At 39.6% G+C, this 21302-nt stretch overlaps 1 protein-coding gene across 1 annotated transcript in view; it reads left to right on the forward strand.

Moving 5' to 3' along the window:
* The first annotated feature begins 728 nt into the window (after positions 1-728).
* LOC133660597 (UDP-galactose translocator-like) overlaps positions 729-21302 on the forward strand; it is a 38984-nt gene continuing 18410 nt past the window's right edge. The window contains exons 1-3 of the mRNA XM_062064152.1: positions 729-1060; positions 7029-7211; positions 10494-10645. Coding sequence (XP_061920136.1) covers positions 1000-1060; positions 7029-7211; positions 10494-10645 — 396 coding nt within the window. The 5' untranslated portion in view covers positions 729-999. The remainder of the gene's footprint in view (positions 1061-7028; positions 7212-10493; positions 10646-21302) is intronic.

Genomic DNA, 21302 nt, shown 5'->3' on the forward strand with positions numbered 1-21302 from the left:
TACAACATAAAAATGTGACTACAAAATTGTACGACCATAGCTGACCATAGCTGATGTGTGTACGCCTGAACTACTCCAGATTTTAGAATAATGAACCCGAAAAAATTATAAAAATAAATACAATTAATAAAATCACTTAAAAAATGTTTGTATTTTAACAAATTAGGAAAAAAATACACTATGTAAAAAATAAGTCATAAATAAATAAATATTAAGAACGTATAAGTAAAACCACAATAACAATTACAACATAAAAATGTGACTACAAAATTGTACGACCATAGCTGATGTGTGTACGCCTGAACTACTCAAAATTTTAGAATAATGAACCCGAAAAAATAATAAAAATACAAATAATAAAATCACCCAAAAAAATGTGTATTTTAACAAAATAGGGAAAAAAATACACTATGTAAAAAAATAAGTAATAAATATTAAGAACGTATAAGTAAAACCACAATAACAATTAGAACATAAAAATGTGACTACAAAATTGTACAACCATAGCTGATGTGTGTACGCCTGAACTACTCCAGATTTTAGAATAATGAACCGGAAAAAATAATAAAAATACAAATGTAAATACAATTAATAAATACGTTTTAAAACATATTCATTTTTCTGTTTTTATACATGTATATTATTTTTTTATAGTAAAAACAAACGCAAAATTTACATGTCCATAAAAAAGAGGGTCCCAAACGAACCGCTCACACCTGGGAATCGGTTCTCATTGTTTACTTACTGAGCCGTTCAAAAGACTCGATTCGTTCGCGAAAGTCACAGCTCTAGCCCATGGTCCAAGTTGAGTACGGCAGCAGAGAGAGAGGGTCGTCTGCCTGCGGAACATCGCCGCTGCCGGTCGGACTTTCTTCCTACCGCGGCCTGTCTAAGACACGTCCGCCTTGGATACAACACTCGCCAGTTTTAGCCCGAAGTCGGACGCGGGGGTGTCGGCCCTGCGCTTGGCCTCGCGCCGCTTGCTAGCAAGAAGTTAGCATGGCGGAGAACCACAACCTGGTGGCCGAGGACAAGACCACCAAGCCGGGCCACGGTGAAGGTAAGAAGCCGAGTCTGGAACTCTTGTTAGCATCCCTTTACGTAATAGTTTAAACCTACTGTGTATGTTTCCTACTGACTGCTCAGCGTTAGCAATGTTTGTTACAACTTTTCATTTTGGAGATCGCCAAGTGGACGAAAGCTGCTAATGCTAGTTAGGTGAGCAGGTGCTGACGTGGAGCTCCCCACTGGCCAGGTGGTGTTTGCCCAGCTCCACTCCCTGATGAATGCCTGCTTGTGTCTAGTTGCGGCCACGTCTCCCGGGGGGCTGTTTCTTCGCCAGTGCACATGAACATGCTAAGTAGGGATGTGCGTATCGATCCTGTGGTATCGATATATCGATACTCACACGCTACTCATTTGGCATCACTTTTCTGAAAAAAGTATCGATATAAACCAAAAAACGGCGTGTGGGGGGTGCAAGCATCACTTTCAGATGTTTTTGATGACTTACTTAACTTACTATGTGCTGGGACACCCCTGTACCTGGCAGAGTATAGAGCTGGCCCAGTCACGTGACAGGAGACAGCGAATGAGCGTCGTCAACGTGCAACACACACACAGCCAGCCGACAGCAATGCAGCCAGGCATATCCAGTGTTGTCCATTTGTTGACTTAAAACAGGCATTGTTTTTTTTTTTTTTAGTAATGTTTACTGAATATTTTTGTGTGGAGTTTGCATGTTTTCCCCGTGACTGCGTGGGTTCCCTCCGGGTACTCCGGCTTCCTCCCACCTCCAAAGACATGCACCTGGGGATAGGTTGATTGGCACTAGTGTGTGAATGTTGTCTGTCTATCTGTGTTGGCCCTGCGATGAGGTGGCGACTTGTCCAGGGTGTACCCCGCCTTCCGTCCGATTGTAGCTGAGATAGGCTCCAGCGCCCCCCGCGACCCCGAAGGGCATAAGCGGTAGAAAATGGATGGATGTTTAAATGATTTTCCTAAATTCAAATAATTTCCACACAGGGGAATTCACTGTTAGTTGAAAATTGCTTGAGTATTTAAAACAAGATAAGAAAGAGATACAATTTGGAGATTCTTCATCTTTGCATTAGTTTTATTTTTTTCCAAGAAAATCTTGAATATATGATTGAATGTGATTTTGGTTTTAATCTGTGACATGATTTCTTACATCTCGAAAACATTAGCCTATTTCATATTTCATTAATTGCTAATTATATCACAAACTTTAAAAAATAACTGCAGCTTCTTGCAATTCGGATTTGACTGTTAATTGGAAAGCCCTAATATTTAATTATTATTATATATAATATATAGTTATTATTATATATAATATTTAATTTATTTTTCATATTTATGTTATTTATTTTAATTTTACTTTTATTATATATTGACCATAATAAATGTGGTATAAATGGTCTGTATTTGTCTTGTGATTTGTCTTAAATAATAACAATAGTAATAATATTTTTGACTGACAAAAAATTGCCAATAAGAAATTATTGGTATCGGTATCGGTATCGATGAAAATGCAAGAAAAAGTATCGGTATCGTATCGAATCCTAAAAGTGTGGTATCGCCCATCCCTAATGCTAAGACAGGTGTCACCAACCTTTTTGAAACCAAGGGCTACTTCTTGGGTACTGATTAATGCGAAGGGCTACCAGTTAGATACACACTTAAATAAATTGCCAGAAGTAGCCAATTTGCTGAATTTACCTTTAACTCTGTTATTATTAATAATTAATTATATTTATCTTTGTGGAAACACTGATCATCTTAATGATTTCTCACAATAAATATATATAGAAACAGATAAATATCAATATGCAACACTTTATTTTTATATTTTCTCTAAGTGCACATTTTTCAAATTGAACATTTTCAAATGATCACTTCTAAGACAGTCTTGTGAAATCACAATATCCCATTTTAACTAGCTAGCCACTAACATTTTTTAACAAATCATGAATTACTTTGCACCATGTTTGTACAAATAATAACTCATGTAAAATACAAAAGTAAACTCTCAAATTTTTAAATCATGTCCCACTTTGAACTGGACACCAAATCTGTTATCTGTTTCTTTGTCAGTTAGTGGGAAGCCTGGCATTGCATGCTGTTAACTAGTGTGTTGTACTCTGGTGTGTAACTTGACACTGCAACTCTGAGTGAGTCTTGCAGATGTGCATCAGTGAGACGTGTTCTGTGTTTGTTCTTGATGAAGTTCATGTCAGAAAAGGCTGATTCACAAAGATAAGATTTTTCCTCATTGTTTGCGGAACCTTCTTAATCTTTTGGGCATATTTTCACAGCAATCTGGCCTTAAGCTTAATTATGATAAATGTAAAATGTTAAGGATCGGAAATCTAAAGGGAATGTCCTTTCGAATGGAATGCAAAGTGCCTGTTTTGTGGACAGATGGACCAGTTAACATACTTGGTGTTGTTGTCCCAGAAAATCTGGAAGATCTAGGCTCAGTAAATTATGATAATCGACTAAGAAAGCTGGACAAAATTATGCAATTATGGAAAGGGAAATCCCTAACCTTGTATGGTAAAATGTCTATTGCCAACTCGTTAATTATTTCTCAATTTATTTATTTGTTTTTGTCATTACCAGCTCCATCACAAAACTTTTTAAAGATTTATGAGCGGAGGGTCTTCGATTTTGTCTGGAACGGCAAACCAGAAAAGATTAAAAGAAAGGTTTTGTACAATGAGTATGAATATGGGGGCCTGAAACTTCTCAACATGGAAGCTATGTGTCTGTTTTTAAAAGCATCAATTGTTCCAAAGATGTATTTAAACATTGAGTGGTACACAAATGTCCTGTTGGAGAAAAAACATGTACTGTATCAAAAGAAATTGTATCCTTTTTTACAAGTGATCCCCTCCCAGAGAGTCTGCTGGGAAACATAAAGGAAACAATCCACTCATAGTGGTGTTTTCAATTTTATGTGCCAGAAAAAAGAGACGATATTTTGCAGCAGTTAATATGGATGAACTCTAATATTGTAATAGATGGAAAGCCTTTCTTTTGGAAAAATATGTTTGAAAGAGGAATCATTTTTGTCAATGATATTATCAATGAGAATGGTAAAATTATGAAGTATGATGAATTTAGAGCTATGTATGGTGATGCTTGCTCAAGCTTTTCATTTAATCAACTAACTGGAGTAATTGGGAAAAGATGGAAACAAATAATTAATTATGGAACTACTAAATTATTAGTTTGTAAACCTCTAATAAGAAATTCTAGTTGGCAAAAAGGAACTAAAATAAATAGAAAAATATATAATTTTTATTTAATAAAGAAATCTTTTGAAGGCTGCCTCATACAACACAAATGGAAAATGGGAGGACTTTTTTGACTGCCCGTTGCCATGGGATGCCATAGTCAAACTAATCTATAAAACCACTATCGATGTGCAAAATCGTTATTTTCAAATTAAAATTATTTATAACTTCTTACCCACAGGGAAAATGTTAAAATTATGGAATATGACAGAGTCAGATGATTGCCGATTTTGTTGTCAGGAGCCTGAATCCACCCTGCATTTGTTTTGGTATTGTCATATTGTGTCTTTGTTTTGGGTGGAAGTTGAACAAATGTGTTTAAGGATTGGTTTGTTTATGAAGCTTAATGTGGTTTCTGTTATTTTAGGAGAGTTCATTGACAATCATGATTTAGTCAATTTAATTATAGTACTCGGTAAAATGTTTATTTTTAAGGCCAAAAACAGATATTCACTTAGTATTACTTTCTTTAAAACATTTATTCAGTATTTTCTAACTTTAGAAAGTTACATGGTTGAAAACGATAATCATGCCAAAAAACATTTAAAAAAAGATGAGAAGTCCTCAAAGACTTATTTTGAAAGTATAATTATGTTTATAGATTATATGATATCTGTTGTTGTGTTCCCTAATTTGAGTGACCTGGACATAATCTGCACTGTACATAAATGCTTATTTTGAAAATGTAATTTTGTTTATAAATTATATGCAATCTGTTGTGTTCCCTAATTTTTTTCTGTGTACATGAATGAAGGTGTGTGTTGCTGAGTCCGACTTGGACATTTTCTGGACTGGGCCTGGTTTAAAAAACCCTTTAAACAAATCTAATTTCATTGACAACCTGGGGCCGTACTTATCAAGCTTCTTAGAGTGCCATTTTACACTTAAGTCCTGAGAATTTGTGAAATTTAGTCCTACTCTCAAACTTAAGAATAAAAGCTTTTTATCAACGTTCTTAAGTCTAAGAATCACTCCTACTCTCCACCTTCAGACCTTCAGAGGTGTCTTAAGTGGTTAGGAGTTGCCAGCAGGGGATGGCACTGAGGCGAGAGAGACGTGCGCGAACGTTCAGGGAACGGAACAATGTTTTTTTTTTTTTTGATGACGAGCAGCTGATCAAACGGTATCGTTTAGACAGAGCTGATATTATTTTTGTCACATATTTAATACTTTTCGATTGCAGTGGGCTAGTATATATAGAGCCACCCACACCAGTTTCAAATTAGTTGCCTAATTAATGAATTGGAAAGAAAATGTTATGACAGTAGCGTATGTGTGTGGCCGTGAGGTGAGTGACGTCAGTGAGTGTGTGGGCGATAGAAGAGAGGGAGCGGTAGCGTGAGTACCGGCGGGGACTAGTTTGTTTTGTATTATTTTGTAGTTTATTGTCAAAATATACACTCCCATTGTCCACTTAAATATTTCCAAGATATTTCTTTATTCTTAGACAACGGATTCCCTTCCGTGATTGGTCATTTCTATGGACACAGAAATGACGTCACCTAAAATTCCGTTTACGGCACATAGTAATGTCGTAATTCAGCTCTGAGTGTGACACTTAAGATTCAGTCCTACACTTCGCTGAAAGTGTGAGTAAGACGCTTGATAACTGACTTTTAAGTGCAGCTTTCAGCGAATAATTTATTTACTCTTAAGTCAACTCTTAGCAGACTTCTTAGGAGTAATTCTAAGAAGCTTGATAAGTACGGCCCCAGAATATTGGTAGCAGAAAGAAATAACCCCTTTTGTGTGAGTGGGTGTGGATGAGTGTGCATGGGGGAGGTTGTTTGGGTTGATGCACTGATTGAAAGTGTATCTTGTGTTTTTTGTATGTAGATTTAATTTTAAAAAAAAATAAAAAAATAAAATAATTTATTTATTTATTTAAAAAAAAAAAATTTTTTTAAATTTTTTTTTAGAACAGGCCCGCGGGCGACTCATCTGGTCCTTACGGGCGACCTGTTGCCCGCGGGCACCGCGTTGGTGACCCCTGTGCTAAGATATGCCGTGCTGTGTGTCAGTCTTCTCCAAAGTGGGCTGGCTCAGGGTGGAGGACAGAGTAAAACAACTTGCACTGAGCCTAGTCTATAAAATCCGCTACACCTCCCTGATACCGAAGTACATGTCAAGCTACTTCCTTAACGTAAATGACCGCCATAACCACAACACCAGGGGGAGCTCCACTAACCACGTTAAACCCAGATTCAGATCTAACAAAGGTCTTAACTCATTCTCTTTCTATGCCACATCAATGTGGAATGCGCTCCCAACAGGTAATTAAGAAAGGGCATCTCTATCCTCCTTCAAAACCGCAATAAAAGTACACCTCCAGGCAGCTACAACCCTAAACTAACTCACTAACTCGCTCTCGCTCTTTCTCTCTCTTTCTTCCCCCCTCCCTCCTATGTGTCTACTACTTGCTGTACATATCCTACCAAGTCAGACCTACACTGTTCCAATATCCATTTCTCTGTTCTCAATTGTTGATGACTGATGATAACAACCACACCTCGGATTGTAAATAATTCAATGTGATTATCTTGTGTGATGACTGTATTATGATGATAGTATATATCTGTATCATGAATCAATTTAAGTGGACCCCGACTTAAACAAGTTGAAAAACGTATTTGGGTGTTACCATTTAGTGGTCAATTGTACGGAATATGTACTTCACTATGCAACCTACTAATACAAGTCTCAATCAAGTCAACCACAGGTGGAAGTACATCAGCCTGGCCCTGCTGGTGGTCCAGAACTCCGTGCTCATACTCAGCATCCGTTATGTGCGCACGATGCCGGGCGAGCGTTTCTTTGCCACGTCGGCTGTGGTCATGGCAGAGGTCCTCAAGGTGCTGGCGTGTCTCCTCATCATCCTGTTGCAGGAGAGGCGTAAGTAGCAACGACATGTCCTCTCCTGTCTCCTGTCCTTACCATGAATTGATTAACGTGGACCCCGACTTAAACAAGTTGAAAAACGTATTCGGGTGTTACCATTTAGTGGTCAATTGTACGGAATATGTACTGTACTGTGCAATCTACTAATAAAAGTTTCAATCGATCAATCCTCGCCGTGAGGCGTCGTACTGCCAGCAAAGATCCTCGTAACACACTTTACAACGATTGCCGTATTTTTCGGAACATAGGGCGCAGTGAATGGGTCGTATTATATTCCTACATTTAAAACACTTCCTTGTGGTCTACATCAGTGGTCCCTGACCTTTTTTGCACCACAGACCGGTTTAATGTAGGCATTATTTCCAAGGACCGGCTTTCCACTTGTGCCAGATAAATACAGCAAAAATAAGTGCATGAAAAATACAACTCACCATAACGCTGAATTAGTGGGAGGCCTGGGCTTGTTTCTTTGCAATGAGATCCCCAGCAGGTTACCATCAACCTGCTGGGCACTGCAGATGGAAATCAGCCTTTGGCTACAATCTGTCACATTTAAGTATCATGTCACAAAAGTTATAACAAATATAACAAATGGCAACTTTCTATGAGGAGTTTTATTGTACATCTAGTGTACAGCTCCACTAATGGACATTGGAGTGTTACTTTAGGTGTACAGCTCCACTAATGGACATTGGAGTGTTACTTTCAAAGACAAAATTAAAGTATTGCTAGAAACATAATTTTATATGGGACTTCATTGTATAATATGTATAGTACATGTTCCAAAAAGAAAAAAAGCATAAAACACCACCAGAATTACAGATATTACAAGTCAAAGTGATGAAGCTTAGTGTTACGCTCATGACTTGGTGTAACTAAACATTACCCTATAAGATGAAGGCAATTGCATTTTATTGATATTTGAAATGTATTCAATGTTTATAAATTAATATTTAAATATACTAAATGTAAAAAAGGGAATAAATATTCAAAATAATATCATTCAATGAAATCTAGTTTGGTTACGCCATCATGAGCGCAACACAAGGTTGTAAAAGTTTCAACTACAATTCTAAATAAGATGTCAAAAGCAAACTGAAATCAAATACACACAGCTTAAAGATTGATCAATACCTATTTAAAATTAGTAATACATAAATATGATGATTTATCAAAATATAAAAGAAATATACCTGAACAGAACGCTCATGATGGTTACACCAAAAAGTAACGCTATGAATCGCGTGTTTCCAAGTTTTAGGGGAATTTTTATGCTATTTCCAAGCATCTCCTTTTTATTATCGTTGATTTTAAATGGTCAAACTAATGCATATTATATATGCATGCCCTAGTAAACAAAAAAAAAAGTCATATTTGTTTTGATTGTTACATTTTGAAGTACATTTGTGCAGGTGGGTGCGAATGTACCCATTACCAGAGCTGTACACTCTATAAACAAGCTTATTGGTGTTTCTAGTGCAGACCTGGGCAAATTAAAGCCCGGAGGCCGCATGCGGCCCGTTAAGCTTTTCAATCTGGCCCGCCGGACATTCCCCAAAATGTTTTTAGATCTTTAAGATGGAAACTGTAGCTGCCATTATGAGGTGCAGTGATGTTTTCAAATGACCGTAAGTCTTGAACTATACAAAGTATTTCAATGGTTGGAATCTGCTTTTGCATGATATTATAGTTACTATGGTAATCTGATTAGTTACTATGGTAATCTAATTAGTTACTATGGTAATCTAAATCACAGCAGCTCAGACGAGGCGCCAAGCAGTGTGGGTGGGGAGCGTTTCCACAGTGTCAGCCTGAAATGCGGGTGTCAGGGACAGACGCGGAAGGAGATTTTTACAACCAAGTTCTAAAGCTTAGTGATCTATCACATATATCAGATTTTAGGTGTGTTTTTTTTTTACCCTATTCATTCATATTTCGCTGTTTGTTGCATTTTTGTTGTGTTTTGCTTGATTATAAAATATGTCGATAAAGAGGGGGTGTGACATTCATATGTTGTCAATATTCAGTGTTTTTTCATTCATTGTTGATGTTGTAAATCCCACATTCTTTATTTTCATGCACATTATGGGTGTCTCATTCAGTAAAATTGTTTTAAATTACATTTCGTCTGTCATAACGTTTTTTTAGCATTCAATCAGACATTATTGTGAGTTTTTGTATTAGTGTTCCTAAAAATCATTTATATCGGCCCCTAGACAAATTTTTTTTTCTCTATAATTGGCCCCCGAGTCTAAATAATTGCCCAGGCCTGGTCTAGTGGGACAGACGAAAGTTAAGTCGGAGAAAATGCAGTCGTTAATAAATTATTTAATGTTTCTCTGCGGCCCGGTGGTCAATGCGTCACGGACCAGTCCCTGGACCGATGGTTGGGGACCACTGGTCTACATTACATGTAACGGTGGTTCTTTGGTCAAAATGTTGCATAGATTGTTTTACAGACCATCTTCAAGTCGCTTTCTGATAGTATCTTCAGGATGCGCCGTTTTGCGGGCGGTCTTCTTTTTGGTGGCTCTACTTCGACAGGATCTTCTCCCCGTCATCTTTCTGTTACGGGTATTTTTTAGCGCTTCCATAGCGAGGCTACTGACAGATATAAGCTAGAACTGTACGCTACTTTGTATTAGAAATGGCCCCACAACAAGAGGATAGAGAAAAAGGAACTTATTAACCACAGCGTGGGCTACAATGGAGGACTCGCGCAAATTTTTGGTGATTACGCAGATCCCAAATACACATCAGCAGGTACCAATAGGTAAGAAAAGTTGGTTTTGCATAATATTGCGAAACAAAACACCAGAAATGCCTCCTAATAGGTGCCCTTTTGGGGTCCTTGTACACACACCAAAATAATACGTATGTTGAAGCACAGCATGTCTCACTATGCTAGCCGTAAGGCTCCGACAATTTAACGTAGCTTACCCAAGACGTACGAAAACATTTTGACAGATTTTCAAGCACCGAGTGTAACGTTCTATATTCTCAATGAAACATCAAGGTTTTACTGTTGCTTGCTTACGGTGCTTGCTAGCGTCATTCATCTCTCGCGTGTGACTGCCACTTACTGGCCACTTTTATCATTACGCCATGTACCAAATAGTTTCAAGGTCGGTAAGCACAATTAGATATGATACGTACATTAGGCTCAACGGGTTATAAGGTGCATTGTCGATTTTTGAGAAAATTAAAGTATTTTAAGTCCGAAAAATACAATAGTTTAAATACTTAACGTGTGTGTGTGTGTGTGTTTCCCATCAGTCAACGTGAAGGAGACGGCGGCGCTCCTGGTGGACGGCATCTTTTTCCAGTACAGGGACACGTTGAAGTTGGCAGTTCCGTCCCTCATCTACACGCTACAGAACAACCTGCAGTACGTCGCCATCTCCAACCTGCCCGCCGCCACCTTCCAGGTCAGAGATCGCAGTGTTGCGTCACGTTATACGTGTGTTGTTGTGCAGCGACATTGATGCTGTTGTGAACGTAACCTGCTTATGTGTAGCCAGGTAGTACATGTGTGTAACTAATAAGGCTGCGCAAAAATAGATACATGTCCGAATAGCCTTTTTTTTTTTTTTTTTCACAGTAATTAATTTAAAAAACAATTGTTTTTAGGCCATCTCCATGCAACCAGAATGTGCTTTTCTAGCTGGTTACCTGTTTTGAAAAACCCTCTGAATTGGATCGTTATATGCGCATTGATTCACACCCCTAATAAATACTGCTAACTGATGATGAGGGTGGTGATGATGATGGTGAGGGTTAATGTGAGGATGGTGAAGGTGCTGAGAGTTACGGTGAGGTTGAGGGCAATGAGATGAAGAGGGTTATCAGTGTTACCCATAAACTGCCAAGATACCTGTGGCGGTGGGGGCGTGGCTATGGGCGTGGTCACCTTGACATCATCGAGTAATTTGCATAATTTACTACAATGATTTGATTTTCTCTAAAAAGGCTAAAAAAATTTATACTTAGTAATTAATAATAACCATCCATCTATCCATCCATTTTACAATATAATTACAACACTTTATGTACATATTTATATACAGATTTGAACAATAATTTATTCACTGAAATATATTTATTAATTGTGGTTCTTACAAAAAATATATCTTATAAAATATAAAAGCTAAAATGTCTCAAAGCTCTGCCCCTTTAATTAGTGCATACTAAATAATTTAACTTTAGCCTACTACTACAACCATATTATTTACCAGCAACATAAAGTGAAACAGAGGCAGAGGTGTCCTGCCACAGTCAGTAACAAATAAACAGAAAACAGTAGTGATGGTAGATAGACACAGAGCTTCATCAAACATCTGATTCACTGAACAAAGAGCTCCAAAAATCTTGAACTTTAGACTGCCATCAGTTTTACTCCCTACACTTAACCATGTGTTTCCTACTGCCTGCAGACTTTGCACCCTTTGTTATATACACATGTTGTGTTTCTAATATAAATACATTTAATAAAGTCAAATACAAATAAGGCAACAAGAGAAGTATCCTACACTTCTCTTTTGTAAAGTAAATCTGAACAGCTGATATGGGCATCTACATCAACTATATGATTTGCCTGAGAAGCTGGAGAGGACAAAAAAAAAAAAAAGGTTTTTAAATTAAAAAAAAAAAAAATTTAAATTTTTTTTTAATTTGTGGCGGACGTAATTCTTTCGTGGCGGGCCGCCACAAATAAATTAATGTGTGGGAAACCCTGGTTATTGCGAGGATGGTGATGACGACGATTGTGATGGAGGTGATGAGGGTTATTGTTAGAATGATTGATTAAAGGCCTACTGAAATGACATGTTTTTATTTAAACGGGGATAGCAGATCCATTCTATGTGTCATACTTGATCATTTCGCGATATTGCTATATTTTTGCTAAAAGGATTTAGTAGAGAACATCAACGATAAAGTTTGCAACTTTTGGTCGCTGATAAAAAAAGCCTTGCCTGTACCGGAAGTAGCGTGACGTCGCAGGTTGAAAGGTTCCTCACATTTCCCCATTGTTTACACCAGCAGTGAGAGCGATTCGGACAGAGAAAGTGACGATTACCCCATTAATTTGAGCGAGGATGAAAGATTTGTGGATGAGGAACGTGAGAGTGGAGGACTAGAGTGCAGTGCAGGACGTATCGTTTTTCGCTCTGACCGTAACTTAGGTACAAGGGCTCATTGGATTCCACACTTTCTCCTTTTTCTATTGTGGATCACGGATTTGTATTTTAAACCACCTCGGATACTATATCCTCTTGAAAATGAGAGTCGAGAACGCGAAATGGACATTCACAGTGACTTTTATCTCCACGACAATACATCGGCGAAGCACTTTAGCTACGGAGCTAACGTGATAGCATCGGGCTTAACTGCAGATAGAAACAAAAGAAATAAACCCCTGACTGGAAGGATAGACAGAAAATCAACAATAATGTTAAACCATGGACATGTAACTACACGGTTAATGCTTTCCAGCCTGGCGAAGCTTAACGATGCTGTTGCTAACGACGCCATTGAAGCTAACTTAGCTACGGGACCTCACAGAGCTATGCTAAAAACATTAGCTATCCACCTACGCCAGCCAGCCTTAATCTGCTCATCAACACCCGTGCTCACCTGCGTTCCAGCGATCGACGGAGCAATGAAGGACTTCACCCGATCATCGATGCGGTCGGCGGCTAGCGTCGGATAGCGCGTCTGCTATCCAAGTCAAAGTCCTCCTGGTTGTGTTGCTGCAGCCAGCCGCTAATACAACGATCCCACCTACAGCTTTCTTCTTTGCAGTCTTCATTGTTCATTAAACAAATTGCAAAAGATTCACCAACACAGATGTCCAGAATACTGTGGAATTTTGCGACGACAACAGAGCTTTTTGTATTGGATACAATGGTGTCCGAATACTTCCGTTTCAATCATTGACGTCACGCGCATACGTCATCATACATAGACGTTTTCAACCGGAAGTTTCGCGGAAAATTTAAAATTGCACTTTATAAGTTAACCCGGCCGTATTGGCATGTGTTGCAATGTTAAGATTTCATCATTGATATATAAACTATCAGACTGCGTGGTTGGTAGTAGTGGGTTTCAGTAGGCCTTTAAGAGGACGATGAGGGTTGCAGTAAAGATGAGGGCGATGAGATGAAGGTTATTGTGAGGATGGTGAGGGTTATTGGGAGGATGGTGATGACGACAATGGTGATTGATGAGCATGGGTGTCAAACTCTGGCCCGCGGGCCAAATTTGGCCCTTGAGGCGATATCAAATTAACACTGGAGGTGCCCCGCCGATTATATACAGCGGCGGTGCCGCGGTAACGCCTCATTCACCGCTAGTTCTCATACTTGCCAATTCTCATACTTGCCAACCCTCCCGGGAGACTCCCAATTTCAGTGCCCCTCCCAATAATAGTCACGTCTGCTTTTCAACCAGTCCAACGAGTGCTGGCCCAGTCACATATGTGCGGCTTCTGCACACACACACACACACACACACACACACACACACACACACACACACACACACACACAGTGCCCCTCCCAATAATAGTCACGTCTGCTTTTCAACCAGTCCAACGAGTGCTGGCCCAGTCACATAATAAGTGCGGCTTCTGCACACACACACACACACACACACACACACACACACACACACACACACACACACACACACACACACACACACACACACACACACACACACACACACACACACACACACACACACACACACACACACACAAGTGAATGCAAGCATACTTAATCAACAGCGATACAGGTTACACTGAGGGTGCCCGTATAAACAACTTTAACACTGTTACAAATATGCGCCACACTGTGAACCCACACCAAACAAGAATGACAAACACATTTCGGGAGAACATCCGCACCGTGACACAACATAAACACAACAGAACAAATACCCAGAACCCTTTGCAGCACTAACTCTTCCGGGACGCTACAAGGTGTGTGTGTGTGTGTGTGTGGGGTTGTTATTCTTTGGCTTTTAACACTACGTGAGTTGTGTGGTCTTCTGTCCTCTGTGGTTTTTTTTAATAAATTTTGATTTCTATTTACTGTATTAATTGGTTTTACCCTTTAAAATAGTTTTTAATCATATTTATATTTTTATTGTTTTTATATTGGTTTTATATTTATTTTTTGTTTTTATTCAGTCATTGGTGGAGAATAACATTGTTTTTAATATTGTTTTTAATATTGTTTTTAACATGGCTGTGCAGCACTTTGGAAACATTCTTGTTGTTTAAATGTGCTATATAAATAAAGTGGATTGGTGGTAGCGGGGGGTGTATTTTGTAGCGTCCCGGAAGAGTTAGTGCTGCAAAGGGTTCTGGGTATTTGTTCTGTTGTGTTCAAGTTGTGTTACGGTGCGGATGTTCTCCCAAAATGTGTTTGTCATTCTTGTTTGGTGTGGGTTCACACAGTGTGGCGTATATTTCTAACAGTGTAAAAGTTGTTTATACGGGCACCCTCAGTGTAACCTGTATCGCTGTTGATTAAGTATGCCTTTCATTCACAAGTTTGGGCATACAGACGCCGCACATATTTTGTGATCGGGCCGGCATGTTGACGACGGCTCGTAGTCGACGCTAGAGGCAGTGCTTTTAAGGCAAGCCCCCAAGACTGTGGTCCGGTCGGACTACGAGATATAATGATTGATGAACACCTTCGTTCGATAATGAAGGTTGCCTCAGTTCAAAGCCTGAGCCCCGACATTAATGAACTAGCATCCAAGAAAAGATGACAGGTATCTGGCTTGGGCACATCAGATTAGATCAGTGTGTTGCAAACTGAGCAGTTTAAAGTCCTGAATGGTTGGTTTATTCATTGTTATTTTATTTTCTAATGTATTAGCCTGTGGAAAAAGTTAATGTTGATATTTACCTCAGAAGGCTGCAAATAGAAAAGAGGCATTCAATTTTTTTTTAAATTGTATTTGATATGCCACTGATATTTTTTAATTATTATTAGAAACTCGATTTTGCATGTCACTATAAAGTTATATAAGCCTTGCTTGTTCAATATTCAATGCAACACTTGTTTGGGTCCCTATTAAAAGGTTCATTTGTTCAACCTTGGCCCGCGACTTTGTTCAGTTTTAAATTTTGGCCCGCTCTGTATTTGAGTTTGACACCCCTGATGATGAGGGTTATTGGGACGATGGTGAGTGTTATCGGGAGGATGGTGGTGAGGGTGATCGGGAGGATGGTGGTGAGGGTGATCGGGAGGATGGTGATGAGGGTGATCAGGTGATCGGGAGGATGGTGATGAGGGTGATCGGGAAGATGGTGATGAGGGCGATGAGATGATTACAGTTATTGTGAGGATGCAGGCATGTGATTTTTCTGTCTATAGTCAGAAATCCGTCTTTTTTTATCTCTGTGAAAATCCAAAAAATTATTTTCAGTTTTGTCTTCGTTTTTTTCGACCTACAATGTGTGTTAAAATCTTGATCCGTCTCTTTGCCATACCTGCCAACAACTACGGTTTTCCCGTAATAAGTACGGTTTTCCTGTAATAAGTACGGTTTTCCCGTTATAAGTACGGTTTTTGATAATCCAGTGGTAGAAACTACGGTTTTCCATTAAAAATTATTAACTTAAAAATGGAAGTTCGAAGCGAAGCAACTCCACGGGCAGGGGACAACATATACGGGAAAGATCAATGATGATTGGTTGGTCTACGTATAAGAACATCCATGATTGGTTGGTTTACTATGATTAGTTACGATTGGTTAAGAGTAGGGCAAAACATTAGGGACAGGCCAATCAAAGGCAAGATAGGGCGGGTCATCAAACCAGGAAGGGAAATCACAACAGATATCATAAATGACAACGAGACATTCCTAGAAGTGAAGAGGGAATATTCAAGTGAAGTGAAGTGAATTATATTTATATAGCGCTTTTCTCTAGTGACTCAAAGCGCTTTACATAGTGAAACCCAATATCTAAGTTACATTTAAACCAGTGTGGGTGGCACTGGGAGCAGGTGGGTAAAGTGTCTTGCCCAAGGACACAACGGCAGTGACTAGGATGGCAGAAGCGGGGATCGAACCTGGAACCCTCAAGTTGCTGGCACGGCCGCTCTACCAACCGAGCTATACCACCCCAGCGGTATAGCGGATGATTTATATATTATATGAACTAATGGAAGATGGCAGAGGGATTCTATTCCTTAGATTTTTCTTTTGGCGATGTACACGACGTCCAGGAAACCCACAATGTGTCTACTTGGCCACATTTGGATAAATGTATGCGTCTGGATAAAACAATGGCCAACATTTGAGTTGTTTACCATGTAAGCCCAAATCAAAACTGCTCTCGACATGGAAGACGTGGAATACACATTTAAGAATACACATGATTGTGGCAGACATGTGATGACGTTTGCTACTGTATAGCCCATCTAAATGCTACATTTCATTTTCATTGGTGTGCAGAAACCAAAAAGAAAATGCAAGCTGCTCAGAAATTTGCCAGGAAGGCCAGCGATAGAAAATGGATGGATGGATAGATGGGCTCATATCAGAGCCATCCATCCATCCATCCATCCATCCATCCATCCATTTTCTACCGCTTATTCCCTTCGGGGTCGCACTCACATTCGCCATCAAAGCAGAAATGCCAAAGTAATGTGTAAATAATGTGAATAACTAGATGAACCATCTGTGGCTGTGAAGTGAACACTAGTAAGGTTGTAAATACTGTATAGCGTAAGCTAACCCACGTGGTTCCTGTGGATGTGAACACAAGTTGTAAATACTGTATAGAGTAGGCTAACCCAATAACATAGTGAATGTAACAGACATAGTGATTCATTTGGATGAATGGGCTATGTATTTCTCAACTCTGTTGATGATTTTTCAATTCTTTAAACACTAAAACATCTTTAAATGGTGTTTTTTTTGTGCTAATTTTTGCATGTTCAATTGCTGAAAAAACAGGAGCTTCAGGGGGGTACTTGTACTTCAAATCACATGCCTGGGATGATGATGATGATGAGGAGGATGATGATGGTGAGGTTGAGGATGATGATGTTGAGGATGATGAGGCTGATGGTGGTGGTGAGGTTGAGGATGAGGATGTGAGGTTGAGGATGATGATGATGAGGATGTGAGGTTGAGGATGATGATGGTGAGGATTATCAATCAATCAATCAATCAAGGTTTATTTATATAGCTCTAAATCACGTGTCTCAAAGGGCTACACAAGCCACAACGACATCCTCGGCTCACACATCAGGGCAAGAAAAAACTCAAGGCTTGGGCTTCAATGAGAAACCTTGGAGGGGACCGCAGATGTGGGGACCCCCGCCCCCCTGGGCGACCGGTGCAAAGGACGTCGATTGGATCTAGTAAAAAATGTGAGAGTCCAGTCCATAGTGGGTCCAGCAGCAGATCATCTTGAATGGAGACAGGTCAGCAGCGCAGAGACATCCCCAACTGATGCACAGATGAGTGGTCCACCCCGGGTGCCGACTTTGAACAGCTAGCGCTTCATCTGTGGTCACCTAATCTGTGCCCCCCCTCTCCACAAAGGAGCAGAAAAAGACGGCAGATCAACTGGTCTAAAAGGGAGGTCTATTTAAAGGCTAGAGTATACAAATGAGTTTTAAGATGGGACTTAAATGCTTCTACTGAAGTAGAATCTCTAACTGTTACCGGGAGGGCATTCCAGAGTACTGGAGCCCGAATAGAAAACGCTCTACAGCCCGCAGACTTTTTTTGGGCTCTGGGAATCACTAATAAGCCGGAGTTCTTTGAACGCAGATTTCTTGCAGGGACATACAGTATGGTACAATACAATCAGCAGGATAGGATGGAGCTAGACCGTTTAGTATTTTATACGTAAGTAGTAAAACCTTAGTCACATCTTTTTTTAAATTTTTTTTATTTTTTTAAATTTTATTTTTTAATAATGTCCTGCCCAGCTTCTCAGGCAAATCATATAGTAGATGTAGATGCCCATATCGGCTGTTCAGATTTACTTTACAAAAGAGAAGGGTAGGATACTTCTCTTGTTGCCTTATTTGTATTTTGACTTTATTAAATGTATTTATATTATCATTTGGTGCAGCCGGGCCGGAGCAGGAGGGGATAGAAAGAGAAAAAAAGGAAGACAGAGGGGGGAATTGTGGGGACAAGAGGGGGATTAGACAGAGAGACAAAAACAACAACAGCAAACACAACAACAACAACAACAACAACAGAGCAACATCAGCAAATACGACATGTACAAATATGATGGTAAAAGTAATAGCAAATAAGCAGTTAGCGAAAATAAAAAAATAATACAGAAATGACAATTTGCATTATTACACTAAAAATGGAGCAATATGAATACCAATAGAAATAGTGCTATTGATAATAAACAATAGATTAAAGATTAAAGTACCAATGATTGTCACACACACACTAGATGTGGTGAAATTTGTCCTCTGCATTTGACCCATCCCCTTGGGGAGCAGTAGGCAGCAGCGGCGCCGCGCCCGGGAATCATTTTGGTGATTTAACCCCCAACTCCAACCCTTGATGCTGAGTGCCAAGCAGGGAGGGAAACGGGTCCCATTTTTATAGTCTTTGGTATGACTCGGCTGGGATTTTAACTCCAACCTACCGATCTCAGGGCGGACCAATACTTTACCTTTATTATCAACAATACAATTGTTCAAATGCAACAATACATATACGTAATGATAACTTGAGATACGAAAGAATGCAGAAAAATGGAGGGGAAGAAAGAGAAGCAACCTACATTAACCTTGTAGATTGTAGATGTGTTATGTGGGCTCTGTACCGAGGATGTCGCTGTGGCTTGTGCAGCCCTTTGAGACACTTGTGATTTAGGGCTATATAAATAAACATTAATTGATTGATTGTAGTAACAATAGGTTACGCTTTGTCAGTGTGCCATGTGTTATACCCAGTTTACCCTAGGGCAACAACGTTAATATATGTTTGATGAAACGTGATTATGTGCATGAGTGTATGTGTGCATATGTACTTGTGTATGTACAGTATGTGTATATCTGTGTTTGTACAGTGAATGTATATGTACAGTATGTGTATATGTGTGCTTGTACAGTGAATGTATATGTACAGTATGTGTATATGTGTGTTTGTACAGTGAATGTATATGTATACAATGTGTATGTGTGTGTTTGTACAGTGAATGTATATGTACAGTATGTGTATATGTGTTTGTACAGTGACAGTAGTCACATCTTAAGTGCACAGGAAGCCAGTGCAGGTGAGCCAGTAAAGGCGTAATATGATCAAACTTTCTTGTTCTTGTCAAAAGTCTAGCAGCTGCATTTTGTACCAACTGTAATCTTTTAATGCTAGACATAGGGAGACCAGAAAATAATACGTTACAGTAATCAAAACGAGATGTAACGAACGCATGAATAACGATCTCAACGTCGCTAGTGGACAAAATGGAACGAATTTTTGCGATATAACAGAGATGAAAGAAGGCCGTTTTAGTAACACTCTTAATGTGTGACTCAAACAAGAGAGTTGGGTCGAAGATTCTTTACCAAGTCGCCTTGTGTAATTGTTTGGTTGTCAAATGTTAAAGTGGTATTATTAAATAGGTGTCGGTGTCTAGCAGGACCGATAATCAGCATTTCCGTTTTCTTAGCGTTAAGTTGCAAAAAGTTAGCGGACATCCATTGTTTAATTTCATTAAGACATGCTTCCAGGTGACTACAATCCGGTGTGTTGGTCAGCTTTAGGGGCATGTAGAGTTGGGTGTCATCAGCATAACAATGAAAGCTAACACCGTATTTGCGTATGATGTCACCTAGCGACAGCACGTAGATGCTGAAGAGTGCAGGTCCAAGAACCGAACCCTGTGGAACTCCGCACATTACCTTAAAGGCCTACTGAAACCCACTACTGCCGACCACGCAGTCTGATAGTTTATATATCAATGATGAAATCTTAACATTGCAACACATGCCAATACGGCCGGGTTAACTTATAAAGTGCAATTTTAAATTTCCCGGGGAACTTCCGGTTGAAAACGTCTATGTATGATGACGTTTGCGCGTGACGTCAATGGTTGAAACGGAAGTATTCGGACACATTGTATCACAATACGAACAGCTTTGTTTTCATCGCAAAATTCCACAGTATTCTGGACATCTGTGTTGGTGAATCTTTTGCAATTTGTTTAATGAACAATGGAGACTGCAAAGAAGAAAGCTGTAGGTGGGATCGGTGTATTAGCGGCTGGCTGTAGCAACACAACCAGGAGGACTTTGAGCTGGATAGCAGACGCGCTATCCGACGCTAGCCGCCGACCGCATCGATAATCGGGTGAAGTCCTTCGTCGCGCCGTCGATCGCTGGAACGCAGGTGTGCACGGGTGTTGATGAGCAGATGAGGGCTGGCGTAGGTGGAGCGCTAATGTTTTTATCATAGCTCTGACGAGGTCCTGTAGCTAAGTTAGCTTCAGTGGCGTCGTTAGCAACAGCGTTGCTAGGCTTCGACAGGCGGTACAGCATTAACCGTGTAGTCGCGTTCTCGACTCTCATTTTCAAGAGGATATAGTATCCGAGGTGGTTTAAAATACAAATCCGTGATCCACAATAGAAAAAGGAGAAAGTGTGGAATCCAATGAGCCCTTTTACCTAAGTTATGGTCAGAGCGAAAAAAGATACGTCCTGCACTGCACTCTAGTCCTTCACTCTCACGTTCCTCATCCACAAATCTTTCATCCTGGCTCAAATTAATGGGGTAATCGTCACTTTATCGGTCCGAATCGCTCTCGCTGCTGGTGTAAACAATGGGGAAATGTGAGGAGCCCTTCAACCTGTGACGTCACGCTACTTCCGGTACAGGCAAGGCTTTTTTTTTATCAGCGACCAAAAGTTGCGAACTTTATCGTCGATGTTCTCTACTAAATCCTTTCAGCAAAAATATGGCAATATCGCGAAATGATCAAGTATGACACATAGAATGGATCTGCTATCCCCGTTTAAATAAAAAAAATTCATTTCAGTAGGCCTTTAACATACTCCGAGGTCCCATTGTTATGGGAAA

The sequence above is a fragment of the Entelurus aequoreus genome, linkage group LG01, assembly GCF_033978785.1.
Source record: "Entelurus aequoreus isolate RoL-2023_Sb linkage group LG01, RoL_Eaeq_v1.1, whole genome shotgun sequence".
Taxonomy (NCBI): domain Eukaryota; kingdom Metazoa; phylum Chordata; class Actinopteri; order Syngnathiformes; family Syngnathidae; genus Entelurus; species Entelurus aequoreus.